General features: G+C 42.4%; 1 protein-coding gene across 2 annotated transcripts in view; it reads left to right on the top strand.

The window, feature by feature from the left end:
* LOC110538011 (parvalbumin-7) overlaps positions 1-21972 on the top strand; it is a 41873-nt gene extending 19901 nt beyond the window's left edge. The window contains exons 1-5 of one of the 2 annotated variants that reach the window (XM_036938076.2): positions 11507-11941; positions 19228-19296; positions 20779-20911; positions 21160-21269; positions 21391-21972. In XM_036938076.2, coding sequence (XP_036793971.1) covers positions 19236-19296; positions 20779-20911; positions 21160-21269; positions 21391-21416 — 330 coding nt within the window. In that variant the 5' untranslated portion in view covers positions 11507-11941; positions 19228-19235 and the 3' untranslated portion in view covers positions 21417-21972. Of the gene's footprint in view, positions 1-11506; positions 11942-19227; positions 19297-20778; positions 20912-21159; positions 21270-21390 lie in introns of those variants that run through there. The other variant, XM_036938075.2, reaches the window with a different exon arrangement.
* Positions 21973-22402: the final 430 nt, after the last annotated feature.

Below are 22402 nucleotides of genomic sequence, written 5' to 3'. Positions count from 1 at the left end.
AACTTACGCTATTGAATGAAGGGAAAGGAATGATCGTATACGACACACCCCCTTCAACATGCATTATGCAAACAGACCAAACTTATCTTGTCTCCTTGTATTATCTTTGGTTGACGTGAAAAAATAAACATGGTGGCATGCACAAACTACCCATCATTGGAATCCTTTTGATTTCTAGAAAGTGTTTTACTCAATCATTTTGATCAATGTTGATCTCACCAGTGATGCGATTACTTTTAATAGTAATTGCTATTAGCTAATTCATATTGTAGTTTCTGTCAGCCGAGAGTTCTATAAATATGACCGCTTGTGTTATGTCAATCTTTCCTCAGTTAGCGATAGGATTAATGTGCTCTACATTTTCCGGTTCGGATGATTGTGTATGCTGTCGCTACTTCTGTGAATGTCTGAACATTGCATCCAAAAATAAAGTGGTCACGTCCTGACGTGACCACTTTATTTTTGGATGCAATGTTCAGACATTCACAGAAGTAGCGACAGCATACACAATCATCCGAACCGGAAAATGTAGAGCACATTACTGTGTTTGTGCAAAAACAGCTAGCTCAAATGCTGGCTGTCGTGTCCATCAAAACTAGATGCTCTAAATAAGCGTTCTAATCACACCGGTTTGAGCGTACGCTCCAGGGACCACTGTAGAATGAACACACCCATTTGTTGGTGCATGTGAAAAGGTTCAATACATTTTAATCCCAGTTTGTAACACAACAAAATGTGGAAAAGTTGAAGGGGTGTGAATACTTTCTGAAGGCACTGTTTTTGTCAAAATTGCTCATTAAAATTATTTGATGAAAAAAGTATTTTTGGCCTGCTATTAGCCCATACAAACTAATTGGATAACATATTCACTACATGGAACCACAGATAATCCCCCAAAAAATATCAAAAGGAAGTTTGCTCTGAAGTGTCTCTCCTATATCTGAGAGATATAAGAAAGATCAGGAAACATTTATTTGTATTTAACTCCATATTTTTGCCATTAAACAGTCTCCATATATGCTATACTTCCAGACATGTTTTCAACTGGTAGCGGGACCTTCAGACGAGTTTTGTGAGGCCTGTGGGTGTTCGTGAGAGTCTCCCCATTGCACAGAGGAGGGAGTCCAAACGGTATAACTGGGTAGCCCAAACGGTATTAGTGGGTAGCCCAAACGTAGTCCAAACGGTATTAGTGGGTAGCCCAAGCGTAGTCCAAACGGTATTAGTGGGTAGCCCAAGCGTAGTCCAAATGGTATTAGTGGATAGCCCAAACATAGTCCAAACGGTATTAGTGGGTAGCCCAAACGTAGTCCAAACGGTATTAGTGGGTAGCCCAAACGTAGTCAAAACGGTATTAGTGGGTAGCCCAAACGTAGTCAAAACGGTATTAGTGGGTAGCCCAAACGTAGTCCAAACGGTATTAGTGGGTAGCCCAAACGTAGTCCAAACGGTATTAGTGGGTAGCCCAAACGTAGTCCAAACGGTATTAGTGGGTAGCCCAAGCGTAGTCCAAACGGTATTAGTGGGTAGCCCAAGCGTAGTCCAAACGGTATTAGTGGGTAGCCCAAACGTAGTCCAAACGGTATTAGTGGGTAGCCAAAACGTAGTCCAAACGGTATTAGTGGGTAGCCCAAACGTAGTCCAAACGGTATTAGTGGGTAGCCCAAACGTAGTCCAAACGGTATTAGTGGGTAGCCCAAACGTAGTCCAAATGGTATTAGTGGGTAGCCCAAACGTAGTCCAAACGGTATTAGTGGGTAGCCCAAACGTAGTCCAAACGGTATTAGTGGGTAGCCCAAACGTAGTCCAAACGGTATTAGTGGGTAGCCCAAACGTAGTCCAAACGATATTAGTGGGTAGCCCAAACGTAGTCCAAACGATATTAGTGGGTAGCCCAAACGTAGTCAAAACGGTATTAGTTGGTAGCCCAAACGTAGTCCAAATGGTATTAGTGGGTAGCCCAAACGTAGTCCAAACGGTATTAGTGGGTAGCCCAAACGTAGTCCAAACGGTATTAGTGGGTATCCCAAGTGGTCCGGACGATACAGACAGAAGCTGTGTTAGACTTTCTGTAAGCACTGTATTTTTCCCCCCAGTCACTAGACTACGCTTGACAAGCAGTTCCCTTATTCCACCACTTGGCACTGTGTGTACACATGGTCATGGCTGTGTGTAAATGTACGCACCTTCTCAAGCAAACATTTATATGGATAAATCTCACACTTTGAGTGGAAATGATCTCACCCATGGTTTACACACAGATTTAGGCCTATGCATGACTGAGAAATGAGGTCCCTGGTGTGCAGTCAGCCAATCAGTCAATCTTAAAAGATTAAACTGAAGCTGGGAATATTTACTTTTATTTTGTTTCAAAAAATGTATTTTATCTTTTTTAACCAGTGATCCCTCTATGACTTGTCTCAGATGTAACAGCATGGGTTGGATATTCTATATTTTTGATAAAAGATTCATTGTTTCCGTTTGTTCATACAAATCATGAATGATTCAGAAAGAGAGTTGTTCAAAGACTCGGAGAAATATCACCCGATACCCCAATTAGAAGACAATGGCTTGTGTGTGCATGCGTGCGGTGTGTGTGTGTGCGTGCATGTGTGTGTGTGTGTGTGTGTGTGTGGCCCATTAAATTGGGATTGTGTCGACTGGAATTTCCCAAATAAGTGTGAATAAAAATGAACCAACATTTTGGTTAGTTTCTCCGAAACTGAAATGTGATATTTTGTGAATGTAATTTCTTCTGAGCGAGATAACAACAGTTACTGGGGTAAAGCCCATTCCCTATATTGAGCACATCTGAAAAACCACTTCAAAATCTGCGACACACTTTCAAACCTAAAACGTAACACCGCCTATACTTTACATACAGTATATGTTACTAAATAAATAGCCCAAAGCAATTAATGCTTCTTTAGGTAATTACACTATGGTGCTATTGCGTCGACCATGATAAATATAATGGGTACATCCCAAATGACACCCAATTCCCTATATAGTGCCATTATGGACACACTCTAATGACTGGCACTGCTGAGGGATATTAGAGTATAGTGGATCGATGTGCACGGGGGTGCATTAACTTGGCTTAATTGCTCTATGGTGGCCACTCCTTGGCTCCCATACACTGCCCACACGCACACATAAGTACACACACACACACGCTGCCCATACATATACACACACACACACAGAGAGCGAGAGAGAGAGAGAGAGAGAGAGACACACACACACACACAGAGACACACACACCGCCCTCATAGCCCATGTAACAGCTAATTGATTGTGTGAAGTAATAATACAGACCTTCCCAACCAAGCGACTCAAGGCATCCTTCACCTGCGAACAGACTTCGATTTTAACTGCAATGCGGCTGGGTCCCGGGGAAGAACAGGGAGCGTAGAGTTAACGGCAGTGGTTTGTTAAAGGGCCCTTCAAGAAGCCTATTGTATTTGTTCACATGTGAAGAGACTCCAATCCAACATCTTGTCTGTGTTCTAAATGGACGTAACCCTGACTGAGTGGATGTGCGGGCCAGTCGGTCGGTGTTTGATGTTTCAATTTCAAGTGGTGTGTGTTCTGTCTTTGTGAGCGCTGCCGTCTCTTTAATGTTTTTATAATGTGGTACATTTGGCAACACAGACAGAGATAGCATATCCCCCTAAATGGACACGTGTCAGAACCAACGGCAGCCTTTCAAATCTGTTCAACAACAACTATTACTGAACAAAAATATAAACGCTACATGTAAAGACATTTTCCGTACGCACAAAAAGCTTACTTCTGTCAAATGTTGTGCATAAATTTGTTTACATTCCTGTTAGTGATAATTTCTCCTTTGTCAAGATAGTCCAGCCACCTGACAGGTGTGGCATATCAAGAACCTGATTAAACAGCATGATCATTACACAGGTGTACCTTGTGCTGGGGACAATAAAAGGCCACTCTAAAATGTTCAGTTTTGTCACACAACACAATGCCACAGATGTGGAATTGGCATGCTGACTGCAGGAATGTCTACCAGGGTCACGTTGGCATGAAGGGTCGGGAGGCAGATGCAGGAATGCGTAATCATTTTTTAAAATTAAGCCCAAATTACGGCGTGCCGTGTAAAGGCACGGGGACAAAGACCAAACAAACACGGAACAAAACACAGGGTAGAAACAAAAGAGCGAGGAGTATCTTGAATAAATAACACATGAGCACAATGATTAACCCACGGGACGAGACCTGTAATCATCTGCGCAATCCACAAGGGCACGAAAGCACAAAACACACAGCACAGGTACTCACACGCACCAACGGGCATTATAACAATAATCGTCAAAACCATGGAAAACAAAGGGCACATATATACAAATAGTAATCAGTGGGAATAGGGGACAGGTGTGCGTGATGAAAGTTCCAGAAGGATCTGTGACAACCAGAGCTTTTGCCAGATAATTGAATGTTAATTTCTCTACCATAAGCCACCTCCAATTACATTTTAGAGAATTTGTCAGTACATCCAACTGGCCTCATAATCGCAGACTATGTGTAACCACGCCAGATCTCCACATCCGGCTTCTTCACCTGCGGGATCGTCTGAGACCAGCCACCTGGACAGCTGATGAAACTGAGTATTTCTGTCTCTAATAAAGCCCTTTTGTGGGGAAAAACTCATTCTAATTGAAAATCCTGGCTCCCCAGTCTATGCCCTCCCACCCATAGCTGCGAACCTGCCCAGTGAAGTGAAATCCATAGATTAGGACCTAATGAACTGATTTCCTTATATGAACAGTAACAGTAAATTTGTTTAAATTGTTGCATGTTGCGTTTACATTTTTATTCAGTATACATTTAGGGGAATAATGATCATTGTAGTAGTTATTATAATGCTGTGGTGGCCATTTGGGGGTGCAGTTTAAGCCTGACTGCATCTAATGTCAAGTGAACTTTAGTGCTCTTGCTGCCTCAGGCCTCGAGCTGGTGTTGTGCTCTCTGTATATATTAGAGCTACTATTTACAGTCTTATCACAGTTCATTCACACTACATACTGCACCCACACATCTGACACATGTAGCCTAGGACTTCAAGGTCAAACCGATCTTGGTGTGCGTGTGCGTGTTTGTGTGTGTGTGTGTGTGTGTGTGTGTGTGTGTGTGTGTGTGTGTGTGTATCAACATGCATGCTTGCATTTTTGTGCTTGCGTGGTGGTGTGATTCTCAAGTGACACGGTTATAAATGTCATGTTGTCAGTTGGCCTACAGAGGAAGAGATGGTATCACTGACTCGCTGACATCCTTCCTAAAACAAACAGGAACACACTGATATTAGAACCCAAGGAGAGCTACAAAATGTATGACAAAAATGCAAACTGGCCAGCATCCAACATTAGTTATGACGACATCGCCAGGGATACAGTGTCTGTCTCCCATAAAACATTTGTAGCATCGCCGGGTGCAACTCAACACCTATCTCTTGAGTTGTAAGTCGACAGATGCTCCTGAGGAATCTCCTCACCCCTCTACTCCATCTCCCCCACCTCCCTCCCTCCCTCCCTCTCGCTCACTCGCTCTCCCTCCCTCCTCAAACTCACATTTCCTCACCTTCCTTTCACTTACACCTACCTCTTCAAATCCCCACACCCTTCTACTCTCCCTCTCTTCCCTCTCCTCATATCGCTTTCCCCGTGTTCTTCCTCTTTCCTCATATCTCCCCTTCACAACCTCATATTCTCCCAAAGCCTGTCTCTCTGGTCCCAAGGCACCTGCTGAAGGGATTACACACCTCCCTGTGCCAAGTCCAGTACAGACCAGCTCTGATACTCTCAGCGTCCCAAATGGCACCTTATTCCCTACGTAGTGCACTACTTTTGGCCAGAGCCCTTAGGACCCTGGTCAAAAGGAGTATATTGCATATAGGACTAGGGTACCATTTGGGACGTATACTCCGTGTGAATAACCCACCCCATCGTCTATGTTGAGGTTCAGCTTTTCTATTGCGGCCACCGTCATCTCAAAGGGCTTTCAAGACTTATTGAAATGATTTAGTTCAGATTTGTTGGCGCGATTCACATTGGTTGTCCATACTGGTGTGATGAACGGGGTCTGTTAGCCTGCTAAGCTAAAGCCTAAAGCCTAACTTGAGGAGCTGACACAAGTCTTCAGGTCTAAGAAAAGGTTAGGCTACTAATCATGCGAGCGCAGTTCACCGAATCACCTCCATTACACTGTCCATCGTTGGTAATTGATTGAGGTTGACGACAAGACACTGGCATCCATCTTATTTTTTTCCTTATAGATTGAGAAACCTTCCTTCATCACATCCAACCAAAACTCTATTTGACCTCTTTTACTCCCTGCCTCTTCTTTCTCTTTCTTCCTGTCTCTTTCCTCTGTATCTTCTGCACACTGCTTCTCTCCTAGCCTCCTGACTGGCCCATCATTCTTCCTGTCTCTTTCCTCTGTAACTTCTGCACACTACTTCTCTCCTAGCCTCCTGACTGGCCCATCATTCTTCCTGTCTCTTTCCTCTGTATCTTCTGCACACTGCTTCTCTCCTAGCCTCCTGACTGACCCATCATTCTTCCTGTCTCTTTCCTCTGTATCTTCTGCACACTGCTTCTCTCCTAGCCTCCTGACTGGCCCATCATTCTTCCTGTCTCTTTCCTCTGTATCTTCTGCACACTACTTCTCTTCTAGCCTCCTGACTGGCCCATCATTCTTCCTGTCTCTGTGTGTCTCTTGGTATTCCTCAGCCCTGCAGCATTCTGTCTTTTCTTGCATCAGAAGATGCTCGCGGCGCGAAATAGCGTTACATCATTGCAACGGGACGGCTGATCACGCGGAGTGAGAGAAGAAGCCCAGCCGTCTTCATGTTTCAAATGCAGACTCCTATTTGATAAGGCTAAGGGAGGATCCCTGCAGATGGACGACCCAGTAGCTCCTTTATTAAATAACTAATTAATTTCTGTCCCATGGGCGTCCAGCTCTCATTCTCCTCTCATTCCCTCTGTCAGGACCCATGGATGTCCTTGTCCATCTTGTTCTCTCTCTCTCTCTCTCTCTCTCTCTCTCTCTGGACAGTATCTCATTCCATTGCCTCTCCATTTCCTACCCTTGGTCTTTCTCTCGCTCCTTACGCCTTTCATGTTCCCTTCATCCATTGTTCCCTTGTTCCCTTCATCCCTGTCAGTGTCATTTTTCGCTCTGCGTCTCCCTGGGAGAAAATGCTGAAGCAGAGAAATGTAATAGTTGAAGGGAGGGCTGTAATGGGTCTGTCATGTGATGTTCCACAGCAGGCCAGACAGACGGTAACAGTCATGCCCCTACATACCCACACCTAATGCCAGGTGGCAAAGACTCAGCACAGCACAGCTAAACAAGTAAACAATGCATTACTTTCAGTGGTTTGTTGAAACAGACTTCACCAGTATTTCACTGGATACTGATGATACAGTAAATAAACCAGGTGGCAAGAAAGAGGTAGTACTCCAAAATGTACATAAAAGAAAAAGAAAAAAATGCTAACGTGTTTATTTAAACTGTGGTTGTTGCAAGCCTTATTAATCGTCCAACTTTTCATCCAGACCCACACTGTTCTGCAAAGATGACATTTGGAGATCCCATTTACCTTTCATCTCAACCTGGACCAGCCGCACAGCCCTGACTTCTGCTTCTTCAAAAAGCTGTCCGTTTCAAAGGGAATGAGATTTTGTCTGTTTTAGCTGAGCTTTTTTTTAGGACTTTTTCAAAGTTTCCCTCCGTCCCAGTCCCCTCTCTTTCTCTCCCTGGAATTCGGCTTCCTCTAAAACGTATTCAGTTTTATTCTCTCACTTTGTCTTCCTCGGAACAACTCTGTCTTTGTTATTCCAGGCAGGGAAACGGGGAAATATCTAAACATGTTTGTGCTTTCTTCAGCCACAGGAAGTGGCTCTCGCTAGGAAGTGTGTTTTAAAGAGAAGGCCACCAGAAATGTAAAAAACTAAATATGTGGTTTGGAAAAAGTGTGTTTCATATTACAACTTTGTTTAAGAGTAGGCCAAGTGTGAACATGTCAGTGTGTTCAACAAACTGGCCGAGACAGACTGAAATCAAACACTCAAAAGACCTTTACTGGAAATGACTTACAACTGAACTCATTACAGTTTGAAATCAAATCAAGTGTTATTTGTCACATGCTTTGTAAAGGACAGGTGTAGACTAACAGTGAACTGCTTACTCACGGGCCCTTCCCAGCAATACAGAGGGGAAAAAAAGAGAAATAGTAGAGAAAAAGATAAAATAATAACAAGCCATATTCTAAAATGTCTTAAATAATTTTTTCCCCTCCTCAATCTACACGCAATACCCCATAATGAAAAAGCTAAAAACATATTTTAAAAAAAAATATGTGCACATTTATTACATTTCCACAACAGCCCGTCGATGTGCATTGTGTGCTTTGTTGGGGATAAACAACAACCCTTTAAACGAACCAACAAGGAACTTTTGATTTCCTCATTAACATGCTAGTCAGAACACATTTTATTGATACATCCATTTTCAAGTCAACCTCAACAAAAACCTTTCAAATGAACAGAAATGTAAATAAAAAGTCATTTTGAATCAAAGAAGCAGATAATTATATCACCTTCCATAAAATCCCTTACAAAACCACGACGTGTCAAAATTTGTTATATTATTTTGCTCGAAAGGTTTTTGATGGTGTCTGGTGGCATGCCTGTTAATAACAGCTAGGGCATTGGGGTAGAGGTTGAGATTTGGAAGAGAACAGATGTCATTTCACCCTCCACCTTCCAGGCCCTGACACCTTGGGGTGAAAAACCCCCGGTCAACACTGATTTCCATACAACCTGTTTATGTATCTCACCACCTTTCGGCCTGCCTTTCTGCTTCCCGCTTCCCCCTAGCACCACCCCTCCACCTTGGGAAAGTCAGTGACCAGAAACCGGCCGGGCATTTCCTTGAGGTCCCCACACCAACCCATTTTTTCCTTTCCAGACCCTTCAATATTAGCCCCCCCAAAAATGTATCATCGACCCACTGAGCTAAAGATGGTCCAGCCTATCTGTTATTTTCCCGAGCTTCCCCATGGCCAGTCCGTTTCTGCCACCACCCTGGCTTCACCACTGAGCACCACTGTCATCCCTCCCCGAGAGAGACCCAGACAACAAACAAGCACACTGTGGGGTTAAGTCAAGCCTCTTGGCTGCATGGCCCTGAAAGTCAGAGAGAGGAGGATGATACATTTAGTCTAAGGAAGGTTGGAGAGCACACAAGTTTAGTGGAAGAAATGAAGAAAGGGGCTCCTTAAAAGGAGGGTACTGTATATACCTCTTCATGCAGTGAACGGAAGGCGGAAGGGATGCTCTCTTGAAGGGAAAGAGAGGAGAGAAAGAGTTAAAAAAAGATTAAAGTGCTTGAGCGCATTAGAATTGGACGGGGGAATAACGTTCCCATGAGTGGTACCAGAGGGAATAAGGGACAGGAGAAACAGAGGGAGAAATTATAGAGTGGTAAATGATAGTGGTAAATTGTAGAGAAGTACAGATGGGGAGGTGTTCCACATCAAAGTCATTGATTGGAAATATGTCACGATGACTCGACGTCTAATCAAACTGTGTGATTAACCTCGTTTGAGAAATGCATGTCATTCCAGAAACAAAACTTTATCCGTTTTTTTATTTTTTTTGAAGTACAGCATCTGCTCCATAAACGGTCCCAATGAGGTAAGGTAAGAAGGTTTAATAGCAACAGTCACTGAGGTCCCCTACAGAGCAGAAAATCCCTCCTCATCACACCATGTCCCAGTACATTTATACATGGGAGCTCAGTGGCCCACACCAACACAACCACCACCATTACCCCCCCCCCCCCCCCCCCCCCCATCCAATAGTAAACCTGTTTATTGCTCTCTTTATGTACAGTAGAGTTGCACTGCAGCCCACATCACAGTCCCTATCTCTAGCCTTCAAAACCCACCTTTCCAAAGGTCAACGACTAAACACACATGCATGCTTGCGCACACACACACACTGTACACACACAGACACACAATCCCCCCCATCCCCCCCACCCAAACACACACACTTCAATAATATCACAGACATGGAAACAGCTGATGTGTGCAGTCCATTGGTACAGCTATAATCAGTAATACATATCTATATACGACAGGCTTTGGAGATTCCTGACAGGGTGCTGCTTGTGCCAGAGTGACCCAAGCCTCTATGTTTTGTGGTTAATTGATGCCGAGACCCTGTTTGGATTCTCTCCCCACAAATTAATATAGCCTGTGTCCCAAATGACACTCTGTTCCCTATATAGTGCACTACTTTTGACCACACCTACACTGTACACACATAACATCTTAATTTGATCACTCTTTTGTTGCTGAGAATTCACATTTAAACATGTCAACAGTATTGCACTTTTCATGTAGTCTCATTTTTACCAGCGGTATACAGGAAATAGGATGCCATTTTTTGGACAAACTCATATGAGCATAGCGCATAAGGTAGCCCACGGATATCAGATTTCAGTTACAGTTATGATCATGGACGTAAAAATAAGTCATGATTGTTCAGGATTTACCTTCAGTTTGGCTTTGCCTTGTGTCTGCTAAATATAGATTCATTAGGGACAGACAAAGAAAGGAATAAGATAACGAAGGTGGATATAAAGGGACGGATTAAGGAAGTTGGCTAATGGTTTTAATCCCCCATGAGAAAGAATGGTAGATGAGAGAGACTTTGAGATAGGGATGGGCGTAAATTAGAAATTACAATTAGAAAACAAAACTGCAAAATACCCTAAAGACCAATGTATCAAAATAAAATATAAGATACCTTTGCAAAGTATTGTATCTTATTGAAATACATGTCTTTTGTATTAAAAAATACAGATATACATTTTCAACTAACCGGACAAACAGAAACAACATTCTCAGTAATGGTTACAGAAACGTCTTACTTGCTATGACTGTAATATGTTGTTGTTTATCTACCTTACTTAAATGCACTGTCACTCTGGATAAGAGTGTCTGCTAAATTACCAAAATGTATATATGAAAATTAATAACTGCAAAGCACACTGGGTATTGTAATTGGCCTTGTTTCGGGGTGGTGCTCATTAGAATAATACTCAGCGTGCCTTGCAATTGTTCATTTTTACATATACTGTACATTTATATTAAGTTAATTTAGCAGATAGCCTTATCACTCCATAGTGCCGTCAGACTTTTGATAACAATGTAGGGTGAAAGAGGGCCACAAAATATTTTAACTTCTATAAAGAAATGGTATAGAAAAGTATTTTGTCATTTGAAAATTACAGCTTTTGAAAATATATTGTTACAAAGTACATTGGACTGTATTTCGGCCCAGTGTAATACAACGTACAAAATACTCAGAAGTAGTTCAAATACGTATTTCAAATACATGTAACAGAACTACTACCTATCTCTGCTTTGAGAATGGTTAAGTGTGAGAGACAGGGGACGTTGGCGGACAGAGGGCTTAGGAGATGAAGAGAGTGACAGAGAGAGAGAGAGGAGGAAAGAGAGAGATATAACACAGAAAGAGAGAGTTTGTGAGAAAGAGTGACATCAAAGGAGGATTTAAGGACAGAGCCCCCTGAGCGGGAGAAAATAAGGTAAGAAAATCAGATGGGTGGAGGGAAGGCAAGAAAGAGAGAGAGTAAAGAAAAAGGTGTCAGGTGGAATGGGTGCTGGAGACTGAGCAGGTGATTATTAATAGCAGGGGTTTGATTAGTTAAGTGTGGTTTAAAGGAAGCGATAGGGTTTCCATCTTTCCTTCCTAAAATAGGCGGAGGGGAGGAGTATAAAAAAAGAAAGGAGTGGACCCTCGTCTCTTTATCAGACCTCCACCCTACCTCTCTGGCCCATTTCTCCATCTCCTCCATACTACTCCTCACCTTAACTCAGGTAAGGCTGCGTGCTTTGGTCAACAACCAGGATTGGGGTCAATTCCATTTTAATTCAGCCAAATCAGGAAGTAAACATTGGGATTTCAGTTTACTTCCTGTATTGACTGAATTGAAATGGAATTGACCCCAAACCTAGTAATAACATGGAAGAGGTTTCATAAATTGGTCACCACAGTAGAGAGTATCTATTATAAGCTCTTGTTTAAGTATGTAGGTAGTTACGTGTTGGAAAATAGCATGAGTAGGTGCAATTTGTGGTATTCGTTGTATAATGGGAATGGCTACTGTATAAAGAATATGAACCAAACGACCAAACCTTTCAATAATGTAGAAGAGGACATTAACTAAGTATGGTGCAAATTGCTGACACTGTGAAATTGTATTTATTAATTACATTTTTGAACTAAGTCGCCTCTCGGGACCATAACCTTCCCTCATTATCATTCTGTATGTGATTACGTTGAGTCGTTGAGTATGATTAGTGCATTTGCATGATACTCATATCTCTATGTTAATGCATATTCATGGAGTCAGTGAACTGTTTTAGTGGCTATAGCCCTTGTTAATTAAACAGAGACAAATAACAACTCAATAGGGCTCTGGTCAAAAGTAGTGCACTATATAGGGAATAGGGTGCCATTAGGGACATTTTTAATGTGTTGTTTGTGTGTCATAATGAAATATGTACAACTTCAAGACTTCAGATTTTGATTTAAATGCTAATGGATAGCTTAAGCGACTTACACATTTCTATTTATTTAATAATATTATATTATTCTGTTTGTGTTTTATGTAAATGTCTCGTGACGTGGTTTCGTTATTGACATGTTTGGAATTTGCATGTAGATTATTGATTGTCCCATTGTCCAACATTTAATTATGAGACGATGTGATTAGTTGATTAGACAAGATTACATTATCGTAGCGGCACCTTTCTGTGCCAGCCAGGAGAGTCCCTACTACTACACAATGCCTATTGTTGTGGCTGCTCAGTCATTGAATTGTGGGTACTTTGGTATCCAGACCTGGGTTTGGATACTATTTTAAATATTTTTATCAGCCTACCTGGACAACAAGATGGGCAAGGTTTGCACTCGGACAGCTCTATTGGTTCCATTGCAACAGTCAAATTTAGTCAAGTACAGATTTTTGAAAGTATTTTAACCCCGGTCTGATTGTTTAGTTGTACTGTGGTGGTACAGCAGGTAGGTAGCTCAGCAGTTATTTTCAGCACCAATGCCGTGAGATAAGATAGTGGACTTTGGTGTTATGTCCAAAGATGATCCCCCACAATCCATCTGGGTGTTGTTATTATGGCCGTGCCACTAGGACCACTGCTCTTTGTGTTTTGGTATTGTTAGCATGACGAGAGTCTGACTCCACTTTTTTTATAATGAAATCAATGACTTGCTGAATCAATAGCATTTGTTCTGATGGACCGTGAATAGCAAACATTAGATTGGATACACTTAGCACAAGATAGCAGCCATAACTAAAGACATCATTACTAAAGCCATAACTAAAGACATCATTACCATTGGAGCTACAGCATTGTATTGTAGCCACCCAGTTGACCTGTTCTCGACACACTTTCAGCTATTCATTTACAAGTTGGCTATTATTCTGAAACAAAATCCTCCAATGAAATGTTTCTGCTGTAAAGTATGCTAAAAACAAGCACAGTCCCCAATTTGTTTAAAATCATTCTGATTCACTTACATAGTGAGTATTTACATGTCAAATCAACTGTAAGTAAGAGCTCTACGAGGTACAGTTGAAGTCGGAAGTTTACATACACTTAGGTTGGAGTCATTAAAACTTGTTTTTCAACAACTCCACAAATGTCTTGTTAGCAAACTATAGTTTTTCCAATGATTGTTTACAGACAGATTATTTCACTTATAATTCACTATATCACAATTCCAGTGGGTCAGAAGTTTACATACACTAAGTTGACTGTGCCTTTAAACAGCTTGGAAAATTCCAGAAAATTATGTCATGGCTTTAGAGGCTTCTGATAAGCTAATTGACATAATTTGAGTCAATTGGAGGTGTACCTGTGAATGTATTTCAAGGCCTACCTTCAAACTCAGTGCTTTACATCATGGTAAAATCTAAACAAATCAGCCAAGACCTCAGAAAAAAAATGGTAGACCTCCACAAGTCTGGTTCATCCTTGGGATCAATTTCCAAACGACTGTAGATACCACGTTCATCTGTAAAAACAATAGGACGCAAGTATAAACACCATGGGACCACGGAGCCGTCATACCACTCAGGAAGGAGACGCGTTCTTTTTCCTAAAGATGAACATAATTTGGTGCGAAAAGTGCAAATCAATCCCAAAACAACAGCAAAGGACCTTGTGAAGATGCTGGAGGAAACAGGTACAAAGTATCTATATCCACAGTAAAACCTGAAAGGCCACTCAGCAGGGAAGAAGCGTCTGGTCTGATGAAACAAAACTGTTTGGCCATAACGACCATCATTATGTTTGGAGGAAAAAGGGGGAGGCTTACAAGCCGAAGAACACCATCCCAACCGTGAAGCACGGGGGTGGCAGCATTGTGTTGTGGGGGTGCTTTGCTGCAGGTGCACTTCACAAAATAGATGGCATCATGAGGTAGGAAAATTATGTGGATATATTGAAGCAACATCTCAAGACATCAGTCAGGAAGTTTAAACTTGGTCGCAAATGGGTCTTCCAATGACCTCAAGCATACTTCCAAAGTTCTGGCAAAATGGCTTAAGGAAAACAAAGTCAAGATACTGGAGTGGCCATCACAAAGCCCTGACCTCAAGCCAATAGAACATTTGTGGGCATAACTGAAAAAGCGTGTGCGTCAAGAAGGCCTACAAACCTGACTCAGTTACAACAGTCCTGTCAGGAGGAATGGGCCAAAAATCACCCAACGTATTGTGGGAAGCGTGTGGAAGGGTACCCAAAACGTTTGACCCAAGTTAAACAATTTAAAGGCAATGCTACCAAATACTAATTTAGTGCATGTAAACTTCTGACCCACTGGGAATGTGATGAAAGAAACAAAAGCGGAAATAAATCATTCTCTCTACTATTATTTGGACATTTCACATTCTTAAAATAAAGTGATGATCCTAACTGACCTTAGACGGGGAATTTTTACTAGGATTAAAAGTCAGGATTTGTGAAAAACTGAGTTTAAATGTATTTGGCTAAGGTGTATGTAAAACTTCTGATTTCAACTGTATATGAGTCCAGACACACAATGTTGCAAAATATTATCTCTCCAACAGCACACAGACGTACATATATGCATGTACTATAACACACACAAACTCATCCCCACCCCATGGGAGCATGCACACACACACACACACACTCACTCATAACCCCCCCATGTGCACACCTAACCTATACCAAGCACAAAGATCAAATCTAAGTTCACACACGTCACAGACATATTAGCAAAGCCACACATTCATAGACACTCTCACTCACACACTGACACTACAAACGACCGAGTACAAACTTACACATGTTATAGTAAACTGAGATCGAGGGGGCTTAATTTAAGGGGCTCGGGTTTCTTGAGACGCAAGTGCATTCTCCCTTGATCCCCAGAACCCTTCGTCCAAACGCACACACTCACACACACGCCATGCAGCTGATGTACTGAAGGCTAGGAGTTGGTCCGTTCTCCTGAGGAGCGGTTGGGTTTCCCTCACCTCTGGGTGAGAAGAAGGGCACAGCCGGCTCTCACGCAGGAAAAAAGGAGGGTTTCATATTTCTACTTTTCATTGGAGCCAAAGGGTTAGCCAAATGGAGGAGTGTTAGAAAGGGGTTGGGTGGAAGAAAGCTCTATATCTCACTAAGATGAGGCTGACTGTTGAGTCATTCGCATAGGACAAACTGTGGAAAGAGGCTAACTACTAAATAGGGTATTGTAGGATCCCATAGACAGCAATAGTAATGGCATCTTTTTGTAGGCACTAACTCCACCATGGCTCATTGGCCAAAGCCTATGGGGAAATGAATGGGGTGTTTGGAGGGGTTTTGGATAAACTGCAAACATAAAGTCTGTGGTAAACAGGCTTAGGAGAATGTGTACTTTTTGTTCATTTTCTGTGAATTTTGAAGCATTTATTTAATCAAAACAAACATAAACCATATAAGCCTTACGGGAAAACCTGTGACCATGGTAAGACATGCGAAATTATGATCTCATGGGAAATAAATGTGACAACGTGGGGATGGCATATTTCAACATGTGACACCATGAAACTACACGTGACAACATTTGAGCACGTGAAAACACAGGTGTCGGATGTCATTGAGAATATTTGACTTTAAAACGGCATAATTGACATGCATTCAGTTTAAACAGTCATGGCCCCCTCCAAGTGTAGTCTAGTTCCCAGGACATCACCAACAACCTTTTAAGAACCTTGTGTCATAGTCCTCTGGATTACTTGGGACTAAACCTCAGTTGTGATTTTAACTCACAACTTCTTTGTTGGTAGGTACCTGAAGTTCCTCCAGCGCCACTGGGCCTGTGGACATAAAAGAGATTGGTCATACATACTGTATATTGTCAAGAATACATGTTTGCATTTTGCCTAAAAGTATACAACAACTTCAAGGTGTTATTTCTATACAATGACAGTATGCTGCTGTATTCGGTTTTCAATTAGTGTGACCACAGTATAACCTCTTCATTGGTAGCCATCTGAAATGTCCAGCTACACCACCAGGTCTGTGAGCATAAAAGAGATAGGGCTACAGACTTATTGGCAATAATACATTCCTGCACTTTACTAAAACCTGCCCAGAATCAAGTCAATAATTGCCCAATTATCACCACCAATGTTGCATTAACCTAAAGCTAGCAGTGCTAGACATAGAGTATACATAAATATTTGGGGGATTTAAACGTTCAACCGCTTGGTTGAGTGCATCAAGGTTTCTGCAGTGCCACCGGGTTCATACTTATTGCTTGGAACGTGTTAAGACATACAAAAAAAATAAGGCTATGGTTAGTGTACAGTGTTGTTCCCTTGGTTACAAAAAAAAAAGTGTCAGTGCTCAACTTTAACATGTGTTGACAATACAACAGAACAGATTAACCGGAACAGCATTTACTTTCACAGGTGGCCAAAAAGAACTGAAAGCCATGCCTCCAGTATTCTGTATTCTGATCTGACATGCTGGATCATAGCTCAATAACCCAACACGTGTTCTGTCCACTATTTAGCCAGCTATGGGTTGCTTTTAACCCAGCATTTTTTGGAGTGCAGTAGCGATTGCACCTAGAAAGAATTACCATTATACTAGATTATCCACACAAGATATTGACCAGTACCCAGGGCCATATTACGAAATCATTGGCCCCGGTGCCACAAGCTGTATATTTGGTGTGCTTGCTTGACAAAAAAGTTGGCCTTTCCGACTGTAGGCAACAAGTAACTGCCAAAATAAAGCAAACACTTGAGTAAACGAGGAATTCAAATGATATGTTATGGTCTGGTGTGCATTTTACTGGCATGGTTTGTTTTAGGTCCACTTGTAGTCTTTATGCCAAGGCGCATTGAAGCTATTCCGACAGCTCGTAGCCAAACCCTTCATAGACACTATGTTGGTGTTTCCTTTATTTTGGCAGTTACCTGTATGTGCTTGTGATAACATTTTATCCACAGTAATATTTTTGAAACTATTGTTCCTCTGTGGCTAAATTATGCTCTCTGGTGTATTTTTAGGACGGGCTCCTGTGGTTGAAAAAAAAAACATGTATATATAATAACTGGGTCCCTTATGGGCTTGGGCCCCTGCCCCTGACTCAGACAATTGACCAGTCACATGAATCTCCAACCTTGATCTAACGATTACCAGGGTGGCACCAGGCAGCAGCAGGCTATCTACACTCATTGAGAGTGGGCTCCTGAATCCTCCTGAGGTTGGCAGTTGCAGAATATTATATATATAATATATACTATGTATTGTTGGGGTAAGCCCCTGCATTTAGCCGGCCCTGCCAGTACCATGTGAATTCCTGTGTATCTCCGAAGGTACCTTATGTGTACCTTTGACCTTTTTTTCTTGCCTATAAGTCTGTGGCCACATACCCGAATTCACATGTGGAAAATCACATGATAAAATGCGAAGTGTTCCAAAAACACGGTTTCACATGATTTCACATGTGAAATGTGTTTTTTCTGAAAGGGAAAGGCTTCATAATTCATAAAGGTCATTTTAACTAACTGATATTATCTTATAGAACAAAACTTATAAGATCTCCTAAGCCTGCGTTAACCTCAGACCTTATTTTTGGCGTTCATCCAAAAACCCCATTCATTCCCTATTTATTTCCCCCATAGGAATTTCTGAACGAGCCAGAGGCAACGCATTTCAGTTTTTTAGGACTACAAGCTGGCGAGCTCTATTGTACTATATATGTCTAGCTGGGCCTTTTTGCTCACTCCCATGAGCCTTTGCTTCAGCTGTGTCTTAGGGAAATATCTTAGAGCACCCTACTTGGCCCTGCGGTCCTGACGTCCTGGAGTAGAGCCACCCCTCGGGGGCCATTGCAGACGTAAACGAATCCAAAAATAGACTATAAATTGCCCTCGCACGATATCATAGCATGGCCACCACACGGCAACCATACTTCAACCCACTAATCCATTCCTCAATAACCCCTTAGTCAACACCACTCACTCCCCAGCTCTCCTCTCCTCGGAGACAGATGGGCGCTGGGGTAGGAAGGGTAAGGTGATACGTTTATAAGTAAGAAGCAATTGACTTCAATGGCACACAGAGTTGGACACACTGCTTGCCTTTCAAAGTGTGAGACAGAAGGAGCCCCCGGCCCACACTATAGCTCTACACAGCTCCAACTCTGCGGTATGTCCAACGGCCTCCTAGCTCCACAGCTCTTGTTCTTGTTCTATGGTATGTCCGACACAGCACAAGGCACAGATCCTATGGCACTAACCTTGCTGAGTAGAAGCCTGGAGACCAGCCATTTTTCTCTTATAATAACCCCAGCCCCCTCCCCAAAAAAACACACACACACACACTAAATGGAGAACTGAGCACCTCCACCGCCCTCCAGTTTCTCCTCCTCCCTCCTCTCCCTCCTTTCTAATTTGTTCTCTCAATATCTCGCTCTCGCCCTGATTTCTTGCTCTAGTTCACAAGTCTCAGCAGTGTAATATGAGAATGTCTCTCTCTGTTCCCTTTGCTCTCATGTACCCTTGTGTTTAACTTGGTTCCCCCCTTTTCTTCTTCTCCCCCCCTTGACGTTCCAGTTGCAGAGATGGCGATGAACAGTATTCTCAACGCTGCCGATATCAAGAAAGCCCTAGACGCATTCGCAGGTGACCAAAACACCTTTTACTCCATTTTATTTTCTTACATCACATTTAGGAACAGTTTCCCAGACATCCATTAAACCTAGTCCAGGACTAAGAAGCATTCTCAATGAAGATTCTCCATTGAAAGTTTTCCTGTTGTTGTCCAGGACTAGGCTTAATCTGTGTATGGGAAACCATCCCATAATGTGTAAACAAGAAAATACTGAATAGAGGCAAAATAAATGGCTAATTATACTTAGTAAAGGTCAAATTAATTTATTGTATTGCACGTTAGTGGCTAATATGTGTTCTCTATACTAAAGTGTTAACAGGAGGAGCTCCTTGGTCAAACATACACATTTTACGTGTCCCAAATGGCACCTTATTCCCTATAGTGCCCTCCTATATAGGAAGTAGGGTGCCATTTGGGATCAACACATTTTTACATAATTATGATACTGTAATAGCACATCATATCTAACAATTATGATAGTGTAATAACTGGTATTGTGTAACACATCTGCCAGAAGATGCCAGCTAGTCCTGGTGTTGGCACAGTCCTCTAACCTGATCTGATATGACCACTGGCACTACAGAATCCACACACGCACATACACGATGATACAACGTGTGTCTGAGTGTAACAATAGTAATTTCTTAATGATTGTTTAGCATTAACATTTAGCCTCTGGAGTGCTGTGTCCAGGCAGCCACCCATGCTGTTTTTTGTGTTTTGTGTGAGTGTGTGCGTGTGCAAGCATCCGTGCGTGCCTGTCTCAAATCAAATCAAAGTTTATTTGTCACGTGCGCCGAATACAACACGTGTAGTAGACCTTACAGTGAAATGCTTACTTACAGGCTCTAACAAATTGTGCAAAAAAGGTGTTAGGTGAACAGTAGGTAAGTAAAGAAATAAAACAACAGTAAAAAGACAGGCTATATACAGTAGCGAGGCTATAAAATAGTGAGGCTACATACAGACACCGGTTAGTCAGGCTGATTGAGGTAGTATGTACATGTAGATATGGTTAAAAAGTGAATATGCATATATGATGGACAGAGAGTAGCAGTAGAGTAAAAGAGGGGTTGGCGGGTGGTGGGTGGCGGGACACTATGCAGACAGCCTGGTTAGCCAATGTGCGGGAGCACTGGTTGGTCGGCCCAATTGAGGTAGTATGTACATGAATGTATAGTTAAAGTGACTATGCATATATGATAAACAGAGTAGCCGCAGCGTAAAAAGAGGGGTGGGGGGTGGCACACAATGCAAATAGTCCGGGTAGCCATTTGATTACCTGTTCAGGAGTCTTATGGCTTGGAGGTAAAAACTATTGAGAAGCCTTTTTGTCCTAGACTTGGCACTCCGGTACCACTTGCCATGCGGTCTGTCTGCGTGCGTGCATTTGTATGCGTGTGCCTGCCTCCATTTGTGTCTGTACTCTGTGTGTGTGTGTGTGCGCACATGCGTGTGTGTTCACTAAACTGTGTGTGTATTATGCCGTGCAGCGGCTGACTCGTTTGACCATAAGAAGTTCTTTGAGATGGTGGGTCTGAAGGCCAAGTCAGCTGAGGATGTGAAGAAAGCCTTCCTGGTGCTGGACGCTGATGCCAGCGGATTCATAGAGGAGGAGGAGCTCAAGTAAGAGACACACACACAACCAGAAAGACATAGACAGAGAGATACACACACCGACACTTTGACTAACTACACCTTAATTTATTAAATAATATATAGTGCGTGGTGACTATCCAGTGACCACACGGACATGCATCCACATCCCATATCCACAAACAAACACTCACGTTTAACTGTTTAGGCACCAGAGCATTCCTAGTTGTTGTACTGTCTCTATTCAAATCTCTCTGCCATCCTCCTGTTGTCCATAGGTTCGTACTGAAGGGATTTGCCTCAGACGGCAGGGACCTGACCGACAAAGAAACCAAAGCGTTCTTAAACGAAGCCGACAAGGACGGAGACGGCATGATCGGCATCGACGGTAAGTAAACTATTTATCTGACCGACGGACACATATACTCACCTGTGTCATCATAGTGTCATCCGATTTCCCAGACTCCACAGAGTGCTCTAACCTCTGGTCTCTCCTTGTTCTCTTTCAGAGTTCGTTGCCCTGGTGCACGAGTAATAGACACATCCCTAAACCGACTAGCGCTCCACCACCCGGCCCCCGATATTCCCTCTCTCCCAGTCTGCAACCCCCCCCCCCCTCACCTCATCCCTCCACCTGCCCTCGCTGACACCCAGCTCTCTCCCACTCAAGCGCACTACTACTACTACTGCACTGGAGGAATGGGGTCGTGGCTCCCGCCCCCCCACCCCGCTAACTTACCCCTCTCCACCACTCCCACCCACACCCTATTTATTTTTTTCCTTTTTATACAAAACGTATGTGTTTCTGTTTACGTATAGTTATCAGACCGCCTGGAAGGCCAATAACCTCAAGTTAAAATAATAATGTAGATATTTCAAAATGAGAGAAAGTCATTTTACTTCACCCCCCTTTTACTCTGTCCCGCTTCCCCCACTCTTTATCTGTCCATCTCCACTTCAACTTTCTGCCACTGCTCCTTTCCTTTCCTTTCCTCCCCTCTCTCCTTTGGTAATGAGCTGTTGTAAAAACACACCAAAAGATGAAGCTGTGAACGAACAAACTAAAATAAATTTTAAAAATGCCTCAAGAACAACTGACTCACTCTGAATGCTTCCTCTGTTGGTCTCCTTCTCTTCTCAGATTGGTATTGCTGAGTGATTAGTGCTTTTTGGAGGTCGGTTCAGTTTTGGTTTGATTACAAAAAAAGTAATCAAAGGTTTTCGATTTCGGTTTCAATAATATATTTAGCCTGTTACTGCAGTGGGCTAAATCAGAGTCACACAGAGTGCTGGTTAAACAAATCTACTTTGAAACAAAAGTATACCCCTCATTCACATGTTTATGGGTTTATGACACCTGTACCGTGTCAGATATAGAGTTGAAATGTGTTCAATTTTGAGTTTGCTTCCCAATATTACATCACAGACGATAGAAATATAGCAAATCCGTTTGACATAGATTTTCGGCAGCTCCTTAAAAAGGATGTTAATTGTGAAATTATAAAAACTATTAATAGCATT

This window comes from Oncorhynchus mykiss, chromosome 12 (genome assembly GCF_057628025.1).
Source record: "Oncorhynchus mykiss isolate SJ-2025 chromosome 12, ASM5762802v1, whole genome shotgun sequence".
NCBI classification, from domain to species: Eukaryota; Metazoa; Chordata; class Actinopteri; order Salmoniformes; family Salmonidae; genus Oncorhynchus; species Oncorhynchus mykiss.
The sequence above is the reverse complement of the archived record's forward strand: the minus strand, read 5'-3'. Positions and strand labels throughout refer to the sequence as shown.